General features: G+C 51.0%; 4 protein-coding genes across 4 annotated transcripts; 3 read left to right on the top strand and 1 right to left on the bottom strand.

Moving 5' to 3' along the window:
* Window positions 1-952: 952 nt before the first annotated feature.
* GT037_001625 (general substrate transporter) lies at window positions 953-3,712 on the top strand (the record flags this gene model as incomplete). The annotated part of the gene is made up of 8 exons (XM_038926672.1): window positions 953-1,126; window positions 1,178-1,276; window positions 1,331-1,496; window positions 1,928-2,125; window positions 2,179-2,335; window positions 2,561-2,919; window positions 2,976-3,340; window positions 3,392-3,712. Coding segments are annotated over 8 exons (1,839 nt in total), but the record flags the coding sequence as incomplete, so codon positions are not given.
* A 534-nt stretch (window positions 3,713-4,246) lies between these two features.
* Window positions 4,247-5,270, top strand: GT037_001624 (nitroreductase family protein; the record flags this gene model as incomplete). Its single annotated transcript, XM_038926671.1, has 3 exons — window positions 4,247-4,846; window positions 4,897-4,948; window positions 4,999-5,270. 3 exons carry the CDS (start codon window positions 4,247-4,249, stop codon window positions 5,268-5,270), a joined length of 924 nt encoding a protein of 307 aa, XP_038789963.1.
* Window positions 5,271-6,690: 1,420 nt separating this feature from the next.
* GT037_001623 (uncharacterized protein) lies at window positions 6,691-7,516 on the top strand (the record flags this gene model as incomplete). The annotated part of the gene is made up of 3 exons (XM_038926670.1): window positions 6,691-6,867; window positions 6,917-7,055; window positions 7,167-7,516. 3 exons carry the CDS (start codon window positions 6,691-6,693, stop codon window positions 7,514-7,516), a joined length of 666 nt encoding a protein of 221 aa, XP_038789962.1.
* Window positions 7,517-8,250: 734 nt separating this feature from the next.
* GT037_001622 (phosphate permease) lies at window positions 8,251-10,091 on the bottom strand (the record flags this gene model as incomplete). The annotated part of the gene is made up of 2 exons (XM_038926669.1): window positions 8,251-9,959; window positions 10,010-10,091. The coding sequence occupies 2 exons, from the start codon at window positions 10,089-10,091 to the stop codon at window positions 8,251-8,253; spliced, it is 1,791 nt and encodes a 596-aa protein (XP_038789961.1).
* Window positions 10,092-11,227: the final 1,136 nt, after the last annotated feature.

Raw genomic sequence — 11,227 nt, 5'->3', positions numbered from 1 at the left:
AGTTCCATCAAATAGCCATCCTTTATCTTGACCCTTTATTCATGTTGCGGGGCTGCCCAAGGGGTCCGAAGAAACCCATCTCCCGTGCACTTGGGACGTGGAAAGACACTGATTCGCTCATCACTCAGGCCATGTTCCATGCTTCTTTGCTTTGTTCGCCCAATCAGACGTCCGTCGTCCCGTCCATTTATGCGCTATCTTTCCGGTCAGAATGGCCACCCCTCACGACTAGGCCTTGTTACATGTATCAGAGAGCTATCGTCGCTCGACAATTTCTTGCAGACATGCCCAAGGAGATGGCGCTTTGGCACTGACTGTCAGTGCGGTATAACGCAAGATAGACACCGCCGGTGTGGCTGGAGTAGAGCACGTTGTGGGGATGTTCCGAGGTCTCGATCAACGCCTGACTAGTCAGATCTATCATGTACGCCACTTCCCCGAGATCGCTAAGACCGTTGCAGCGATTAGCCTGATGGACTGAGATCGCGCAACTTGGAGGTAGGCTACAGCTCTGAGCGAGACTATCTTGCTGTCTCGTCGCATTATTCGGAGACACGCTAGAGTCGGTAATTGTAGTTTGTACCGCAGCGTTTCGCATTCGCCTAAGAACAGGTTCGCCTCGTGGTAGGGTCCATGACCAATTAGAACGATGTAGGCTACGCCACGCCTGGCATACGTCACTGTGTTGCGGCCGTAAGTGGAACATTACCACCACATCGGCACAATCTAAGTGATTGCTCTGGCGAAACAACACCATCAATCAAGAGAACCGAACCAAAAGCGCTACTTCCTGCTGCAAGCACCCCGAAAAGGCCATTCTTCCGACAACTACGTCAGATACTCGTTTGTATCAAGGCTGCACTGTAAAGAAGTCTATAAAGGTAAGTAAACCACGATGGGAAAGGAGCATCACCTCCCCGAAGCTTTATAATACAATTTGGCTTTCAAAGTTGCAAACGTTTTCGAATACACACCGCTTACAATGTGTTGCAGAAAGAACCGCCAGCAACGTTCTGAACAACAACTGTTGTATTCGCCACCAAGACGAACCTGTTGTAAAACACGTCCCGTACAGGCTCAGTCGAACACCATCGGCACGTATAGTTCATCTCAACGGTCCACCATGGTATGATTACAAGGCACCAGTGGTGCTAGACAAACAACTGACGTGGTACAGGCTGGTCTCATCGCAGTCAGTATTGGCCTTGGTGCTGAGAAACTGGGACGTACTATCTCCGAGAAGAGGCTCGAAAGAAAGGAGAAGAAGGCTATTGCTGTATGTTTCCTATCTGTATGAAACGCCATACTGCCAGCTGACCAGCTGTTGTAGCAACACGAAGCTATATATGGCTCTTCGTCATCTGCTCCACCGCCGCCAATGACGACCCGAGAGCGGCAAAATAAGACCCAGAACAAACGCGAAGAGGCTCAGCGGGCGCTTGATGAAGCTCGTCGAGAGCAACCAAGCGTTCCACAATATGAAATCAGACGCCCAAGTATGGATGCAGAGAGGGTCGGTACAGAAGAGCCGCCGCCGAGTTACGAAGATGCCACACGTCATGGAGTGAGGCGTTCTTGAGTCGTCAAATCGTGTGATTGGTCTAGTATGTGTGCGAGATTCCAGTGTAGATTATCATAATGTCTCGAATTTCATTTTGTAATAGCCACTAGTTACTGCGAAGAAAGTGTTCTTCGTTCGCCAAATGCGGTAGTCCACGAACGTTGGCACTGCACCTTCACTTGGCTCACGCGTACACCTGCTAGCATGAACATTGGCCACTTTTCGTCTGCTCATCGATCTTCGTCACGATACAAACGCTCTGCGCACGGATATGATTCCTGTCCAGCTCTTGCACGCTCATTCTCACTCCAACTTCCATGCAACTACATTCTATCACAATATAATCTCTGAACCCATCAGAGACAGCTAGGGAACCGCAAGATATGGCTCCCTGGACTTCCTCCAGCAAAGGCGCTGCTGCGCACGACCGAATCGAAGCGCCGATCACAGTACGAGGTTACCTCATGTGCGTCTTCGCCGCGTTTGGTGGTATCCTTGTCGGCTATGACTCGGGCTATATCAATGGAATATTAGGCATGGACTACTTTAAGCAGCAGTTTGGAGGTAAAGTCGACCTCACGCAGACTCTCGTGCTTTGACATTAACGTCACCACTAGGACCTTCCGCCAGTGAAGAAGCTTATAACGGCCACCTTTACAAAACATGGGAGAAGTCTCTCATCGTGTCTATTCTCTCTGCTGGTACTTTCTTCGGAGCTCTTACCGCGGGGTCCATAGCAGACTGGATCGGCCGTCGCGCCACTATCATCACCGGGTGCGCCATCTTCTCGCTTGGTGTCGTATTACAGGTGGCTGCTTCGAGCGTAGGCGTCTTGGTTCCGGGTCGTCTGATCGCAGGTTTTTGAATCGGATTTGTCTCCGCTGTCATCATCCTATATATGTCTGAGGTTGCACCTAAGCGCTTTCGTGGAGCCATCGTATCAGGATATCAGTTCTGCATCACCATCGGCCTGCTCCTAGCATCGGTGGTTGATAACAGAACCAAGGACCGCATGGACTCTAGTGCGTATCGTACCCCTATTGGATTGCAGTGGCTATTTGCGACTGTCCTCGGCGTTGGCCTCTTCTTACTACCTGAATCACCCCGTTGGTATGTCAAGAAAGGTCGCCGTGAAGATGCGGCTCGTGCTCTTGGTACCTTACGTGGGCAGGCTGCCAACTCGGAATATGTCAGGGATGAGCTTAATGAGCTCATCGCTAATCATGAATACGAGAGGCATATGCAAGCGGACTGGGCCGATTGCTTTTGTGGTGGATGGAAGCCATCTAGCAATCTCCGCCGTGTAGTCCTCGGAATGGCACTCCAAATGATGCAGCAGTGGACTGGCGTGAATTTCGGTAAGTGACTTACACATCTACAAGCATACTTTTCCAGCACTAACATATCGCAATAGTCTTCTACTACGGCTCTACTTTCTTCAAGACAGTCGGCATACAGAATGCCTTCCTGGTTTCTATGATCACGACCGCCGTCAATGTTTGCTCCACACCCATCTCATTTTGGACCATCGAGAAGTTCGGCCGGCGCGCGCTCCTAATCTATGGCGCTGTCGGTATGCTCGTCTGTGAATTCATTATCGCCATTGTCGGTACGGTTGACGAAGGCAGCAAGGCGGCTGGGTTGTGCCTCATCGTCTTTACCTGCATCTACATCTTCTCCTTTGCATCGACCTGGGGTCCAGGTGCTTGGGTTCTGATAGGCGAAATCTTTCCTGTCCCCATACGTGCCAAGGGCGTCGCTCTTTCAACAGTCAGCAATGTAGGTAACGCAGATCCCCTAACAATTACCAATTGGTTGCTAACTTAGCAGTGGTTCTGGAACTTTGTCATCGGCTTCATCACCCCCTATATGGTTGACGAGACCTACGGGAATATGAAGGCTAAAGTTTTCTTCGTTTGGGGTGCTACATGCACTGTCTGCGTTCTCTTTGCGTACTTCTTGGTGCCTGAGACTAAGGGTTTATCCCTCGAGCAAGTCGATCGCATGCTTGAGGAGACGACCCCACGCACATCGAAGAAATGGGTTCCACATAGCCTGTTTGAAGACCGCGCTGGTGTATCCTCACTAGACACGGCGGAGAAGATGAACAGTCGCGAGCCGATTGCGCATCGCGAACATCGCGATATCTAAGCTGATGCTGTTGGCTTATCCTATGTAAAGGTATAATCACTTTCGTGCCTTCGCATAGCCATGTTTGCTTCTTTCGGTAGGAGCCCTTCGGCTGCTAATATGATAGAAGATTGACCAAGCATTGTGACCGATGGTATCGCATGGCTTGCGGTATGGATGCTACAGGTTTGAAGCTTCACCTTGATGCTATTCAATGTGTCTTATCTAGAGTGCATCACCTAGAGGAAGAAGCATCAGTAATAATGGAATAGTGCTCCTGCTATATTGTTTCGTCTTTCGTTGTCACGTAGCTTTGCAATTCGGATGTCGGATGAGCGATATGATCTGATCGGGACCCCACATGCGGAATTCATGCGCGCCACAATGCGCGGCTGACTGATGGATTGAAAATCCCCGGCAAATACAACTCCCGCACACCGTATCCACTTTGGGAGTACGTGCAAACAATTCTAAGGACTGCAAACTCACCATGATTAAGCTATTTCGGTGTTCGCAACTTGTTGGTATTTCCGACGTTGTCATCACGTCATCGTCATGGCTATCCTTGTCCCACGCTCTGTATTGATGGGTCTCGTAATGGGCCTATTTCTTGCCTGGTTGATGCAGCAGATGGTGCCTGTATTCCATTTGCCGGCCATCCAGAATCACGACACGTTTCCAACGTCTACGACACTATCCCTATCCGAGTCGATGGCGCAAGTGGTAAAAAATAGCCTCCGCGCTGCTAGGCATCGTGCGTGGGTCGGTGGTGGGTACAAAAGCACATCGTCGCTACGTGCCCCAACTCCAATTCCAACGCCTGCCTTTCACAACTCTGCAACTTTCTCAACCACACCGCACACGATGTCTTCCCAAAAGTCTTTCATGGACGCTGTCAAGGAGCGTCGCACCTACTACCAGCTCAACAAGGAGTCACCCATCTCCGACAAGCAGATCGCTGAGATCGCCGAGAAGGCTCTCCTCCACGTCCCTTCATCCTTCAACTCACAGAGCACCCGTCTGGTTGTGCTCCTTAACAAGGACCATGAAAAGTTCTGGGACTTCGTCCTTGAGGTCTTGAAGCCTCTTACTCCTGAGGACCAGTTCCCCAAGACCGAGCAAAAGGTCAAGGGATTCGGAGCTGCTAAGGGAACCGTAAGTGCACACCTTGTGTTTGTCGGGCGCCATCTAAAACATATTTGCAGATTCTGTGCTACGAGGACCCTGAACCCGTCGAGGGCCTCCGCAAAGCTTTCCGTGAGTAACCCCGAGCACGTTTCCTCAGCTCATGCTTATATTCATCGCAGCTCTTTACGCCCACCACTTCGGTGACTGGTCTGAACACACCAACGCCATGCACCAGTACGCTCTTTGGGTAGCTCTAGAGGCTGAGGGTTTCGGTGCCAACCTCCAGCACTACAACCCCATCATCGACCAGAAGGCCTCACAGGAGTGGGACATCCCTCTTGGATGGAAGCTCAGGGGCCAGTTGGTCTTTGGTGGACGCGCGGGAGAGCCTGGCGAGAAGCAGTACCAGGAGGTGCAAGGCAAGAGGCTGTTTGTACACGGAGCGCAGTAGACGTTTGTTATATAGATACAATAACTCAATAGAAGAATTTCGCATGCGATTGATACACGGAGCTTGGAACGCGTAGATCCAACACGTTGAAAATGATGTCAAACGCGAAACTGATGCGTCGTCAGCACGTGTGCACGAGCCTGGCGCTAGTCTGCCTCTCGACCAGCAGGATCTACGAACTTCCACGGCTCGGACGCTCTTGCATTTCTCAAGATCACATTAGCTTCATCTTCGATTGCAGCACACTGTGTACATATCTTTCCGTACAGCTCTAAATGGTTTCTCTCACTTTTTCGGTCATGCGTAGCTTCTTACAACTTTGTGTGCTAATGTCCAACCCATTTCCTCTCATAACTGAATCACTATCTCTGTTATGTCAAACTCTCAAAGTCTTCTGGAATGGCGGCTATGGGGATAAAGTTCCTAGATGCCCGCAATCCCTTTATACTTCACCTTTCGGTTCAATGAAAGCACGCAAAATAACTTCGAATACAGCATACAGGATGGATGATAAGCTTGACGCTATATTACCAGTCGCCACTCCTTCTTTGTGGTTTGCTTCACCTCATTATTGCTCTCTTACCGTCGTACATTCTCTCACGTCAAGAACCGATGGGAAGCTTCGAATTGGCACCAGAAACAAGTGCCGTAGGGACTCTTTCACTACTTGACGTAAAGAGTCAGTTGCGCTCCTCGCACACACCCTTTTCTGGTACACCTTTTTAGTTCCCCGTTCAGATACTCCGCGCTATTTACATCTACAGAAGCCGCGATTTGTTACTCCATTATTGCTATTTCTCACGTGGTATCGCGGTATTCTTGACAACTCATTGACAACTAGAGAGACTTCGCAAAGATTGAGAACTCCACCTACGATATGACCCCTCCGAAGGCTCGCGTGGTGTGTCTGCACGACGTACACTATGACATGACTGAGGAAGACATTCGCCAGCTCTTCTAAGGCTACACCATCATCGACCAGATTCGCACCATCGATCCATCATTGGGGACAAACCCAAGAATCTACGTTCTCTTCTCAACCGTTCAGGATAGAAAAGCTGTTGTTGAGAAGTTCAGGGACCTCTACATTGGTGGTCGCCGAGTCAACATAAGGCACGCGCCTATTGGTAACTACGACTGTAAGTTCAATATCTGGTCAAGCCCTTCGCCAGGGCTTTGCTGATCTATTGATCTAGTCAACGCCAATCAGGAAGGCTTCGCCCGGCCTAGGGATACTGGTACTGCTTCCGCCGCGGCCGAATTCCCCTCCATAGCCCTGAATAGCATGATTTCGAATATTCTAGCTCTCGGTACCGCTCGCGAAGAAGGAGCACGCCTCCAACAAGAGCAACAAGAAAGCACCTGAGAAGAACGCTCTCGCGTAGATTACACCAATGAGCAGGTTATTCGTCTAGTTCTCATGGAGCGCATGAGGGCCTCTCGACCACGTTACAAAGACCATGATCGGCGGAAGCAGCCTTCAGACCGAGCCTCTATCAAGCATCTTGTCCCTGCTCCTGATCTTCGGAAAAGGCAAGACCCACGAAACCGCGTGCTGTTGATCACAGATCTGCCGACTGAGGCCGACAACGATGCTGTCATGACATTTCTCCAAAAGTATTGTCCCGAGTATTGATCGAACCCAGATTGGAGGTAACTGGATGATTTCTGCGCTTGTTCTCATGCAAAATACTAAGGGCCGTGGTTGGGCTGTTAAGAATTTGAGTGGCGGGATAATCCAGGGACAGAGTGTAACTGTGCAAATCTTCAGAAATCTGACCCAAGGTAAGTCAAGACAACTTTGAGTACCTTGAAGATCACAGACGCGTTTGTGCTTGTCGGGCTTGTCAGCTACATTCATGATTGATATATTCTATGTTTACTAACGCTAAGTAGACGTTCTCGATCGTATCATGAATCCAGAAGCTTCTGTGCCAGATGCCAACGCCAACTCTCCGGAGCGACCTAGAATCGCCAGATCGACAGTTCCTCTAACTGCGAAGGCTCTGTACGTGCCTTTCGGGTCTCCACCTGCTCAAGCACCGGTTGCCTCAGCCCTATCAACTCCATACTTACCGTTCGGATCTTCAAACCCTCTTCCAGCCGCTTCGGCTACCCCAAAGCCTTCGACCATAGCATCCATTATCGGAGACAAGACTCTGAATCAGCAATCGCCTCAAGCAGCCTCTGATCGGACTCATGAAGATACCTGGGGCCGACGAGACCAGATTGCGGCTGGCAACTAGGGCGTAGTTTTGACTTCTCAGGACCGCAGGAATAACTTGCATCATGTCACTCGCGAGCGTGCTGAAGAATAGGATGCGGCCGCTGATCAGGTAAGCCCTGAAGATGCTCGCAGTCGTAGTCATAGCTCTCAGAACCGTGGTCGAGGTCGGGGTGATGCTCGTGGTCGTGGTCGCGGTTGCGGTCGAGGTGATGGTCAAGGAGACCATAGCCGTGGCAGTAGTCGTGGAAATCGTCCGGATGGATTTGGTGGCTTGTCGCGCGACGAGGCACTTTAATGAGGTTAAAGTGTTACTGCACTTCTTCCATACTGATTCCGTTTTCCAGAAGCCTGGGAGTAGTACTTAGCTTACAGCAATCTTGTCGTTTTGCAAAAGTTAGGCGTTAGTTGTGGATGAAATAGCATCTTTTGCTATGGTCAGCACTCAGAATGCGCGCACAGCGAATACTCATGTGCTTCTCTTCTTCTTTTTCCTAGACGGTCGCGTAGACGTAAGGAAATTGAGAATAGATCGAGCAAAGTACTGATTCGGTAGGATCATGCAAATGTTCAACTTTCGCTATCGAAACGATGAAAGCACGAGGGACATTGACGTCAAAGGCAAAAAGATAGTCTATTGCATGCTAACTCATGATCGCAATCGCTATGGCTATAAGAAGAAACAGGGGTATTCAAGCAAACTAACATCCACCTCCGATGGACACGAGTATCATCATCCTTCACCAATATGGGCGCTTAACCAAAGTGGGGAGCGTTGAGCACAATGGCGCAGGAGACACCACCAATGGTACCAGCGATGGGAATTGTCATGATCCAGGAGAAGACCAAGAGACCAACTCGTTGCCAGTTGACCGCCTTGAGAGTACCGTTGCAAAGACCGACACCAACGGTGGCACCAGTAATGCACATGGATGTGGAGACAGGCAGAGAGTATTGCGAAAAGATGAGGACAGTAAGCGCGGCACCCATCTCCATGGAGCAACCTCTGCTGGGAGAGTGGTAGGTGATCTTGTTACCCATGACCTTCATGATGTTGTAGCCGTAGGTGATGAGACCGAGAGAAAGAGTAGCGGAGAGAACAGCGAGTTGCCAGACGGGAACGGGAGCTTTGGATGAAGCGGCCTTGCCAGTGTTCCAGGCACCGTAGATGACAGCCCAGGGACCGACAGCGTTACCGATATCGTTGGCGCCGTGAGCGAATGAGGCAGTGCAGGCAGTGAGAACTTGGACGAATGAGTAGGTGTGCTCGACCTCGTTGGAGTACTTCTTAGCGTGGCTGTAGACACGCTCCATGCGGCGGCCTTCAGGAGTACCGTGGATACCAGTCTGGGCGGCGTGAATATCGTAGTTGACACCGTAGAGAGCGCCGACGGTGATCATGGCGGGGATGCGCTTGAGGGTAATGAGCATGTTCTTCTTCTCGTAAATTTCACCAGACTGGATCTTGTTCTCGTGAAGGTATCGCATAGCCCAGCCAAGAGGTCCACGCTTTTGTCTGAGCTTAGCGTGAAAGCGTTCTTGGCCTTGCTCGACGAGCTGCTTGTAGCTGAGCTGTTGGTGCTCGGCAACATCGGCACTGATGGCGCCCTTCTCACCGTCGTGGCTAATGACACCAACTTCAGAGTCGCTGCCGTGCTCAGGCTTCTTCATCTCTTCGTCTTCCTGTACAACGGCGTAGTCAGGGACAACAGCAGCCTCAGCACCTTCGGGGGTAGGACGTTTAAAGAGAAGAGGGCCTTGGAAAACGTGGTACCAGCGAACGGTGTGATCACGCTTGACAACCTTGGTGTATAGGTAAGGAACGAAGAAGATGAAGGACAGAGCAGCGAGACCAACACCGCAAGACATGGTCACGGTCGCGACAAACCACGCTGGCTTCTTGTTCAGACCGAGGTTGGGCGATCCCTTGTAGACGATGGAGAGCGTGCAGATAGTTCCGGCGATGAGGAAGAAGAAGGGGGCAGTCCAAATAGCCCAAGGAATGGGGTTCTTGCGGACGTGTACGGTCATCTTGATCAACATGAAGATGATGGCACCGAAGCAAGCAGAGGCAGCGGGAGCCATTCCAAGACCAGCGAAGATGGCACCAAGACCCTTGCCCTTGTTCCAGCCCCATTGTACGTTGGCAGCGCCGGCAACAGCGACACCGACACCAGCGACGGAAGAGATGAGCGAGTATGAGGACGAGACGTGAGCAGAGTGCTTGGTGCACCACATGACCCACATGGATGCACCAGCCAGAGCACAGGTGAAGGCGAGCATCTGAACACCAGCATCGCCCCTGAAGGCAGTAGGAGGAATGATACCGTTCTTGATGGTTTCAGCGGTACGGGCACCAACGGTAATGGCGCCAACCATCTCGAAGATGGTACCGAGAATCATGGCCTGGCGGTAAGAAACCGAGCGGGAAGAGACTGAGGTAGCCCATGCGTTGGCAACATCGTCTGGGTAGTGTTAGTGCGAGGGCAAGGTAGTGGTATCAGTCTGTACATACTAGCACCGTTGTTGTAGGCATCGAGCATGGCAAAGAATGTGCCGATGGCGAAAACATAGTTGTACTGTGTAAGACGTGCCATCTTGACTGACGCTCCGGGGGCTCAGTAGGCTCAGTAAGAAAGAGTGATGGTCCGAAGCTGGAGCTGGGATGCTGATATCAAGAGAGGGCATCTGTAAGACGTATATATATATATTCATATAGGCCCTTTGCGTAGCCCTTTGCAGCGAATTAGGCCCGTATTGGCGTCAAAGCCTTTCACATCTGTGACAAGATCCAGACCGGTGGGTGACATGCGACAGCCTGCATCTCCAGCTAAAATGCAGCCACCACTCAGAGGCCGCAACGTGAGAAGTCCTGCCAAGAGAACGTGTGCTCGAAATGAAGTTGTGATTGGATAGGCAGAGGGAGGAAGGCAGATTCTCTGCCAAGGCCATCAGGATCTCCCCGCTAGCGTACTCAAGCAACTTGGTGATGGATGGCGGAGCTTAGCGCTACTGGTGCTCGACCTCTCTAAGAAGACATCAAGCCGATGCCGACAATTGCTATGTTTCTTGGCCTCACCTTGGCATTCCTCGTGGCGCTGGGGCGTGGAGTGGTCGTGTGTGGGATGGTCGGCCAATAGGATCATCGCACGCCTGAACGTGGGTAACTTCAACGGTTGTCAGACGTCGATATTCACCTACGAGCTGAACCAGTTCTTCCCACTGCGTCGGGTCCTGACCTTTCTCCCATGCCTGTAATTTGCTCGTGCATTGATACACCTTCCAGAACAGTACACGAGAGCTGACGGACAGGCCTAGAAATTCGAAAGAAACGACCTTGGCACTTCTAGCATGCAAGCCAAACCAAATTAACGCCGGTGGATCTCTGCGACTGATATCGCGAGTTGTGGATGTCGTCTAGTGGGACAAACTCCTTCGCGATTTCCGAGCACACACTTCGCGAAGGCCGAGGTCGCCATTCTGACCAACAGTGAGCCTGTATCAAGACACCTGCTCTTGGAGAATGATGTAAATGTAGCTCAATGGTGTTGTGAGGACTAGAGGTTGTTGGGTTTCGATCTGCAAGGGAAATGGTGCCACCTTACGATATTGGTGACCGACGGATATCTGTGGCTGTAAGCGACTTCCACATAGAAACACCTGAAGTACAAGCTCTGGTACGATTGCCGGTTGTTTGGTACAGTTAGTCCTGCACAGTGGGCAGTTGCAAACT

Source organism: Alternaria burnsii, assembly GCF_013036055.1.
Source record: "Alternaria burnsii strain CBS107.38 chromosome Unknown 750, whole genome shotgun sequence".
NCBI classification, from domain to species: Eukaryota; Fungi; Ascomycota; class Dothideomycetes; order Pleosporales; family Pleosporaceae; genus Alternaria; species Alternaria burnsii.
This window is presented reverse-complemented; position numbering and strand designations above follow the sequence as displayed.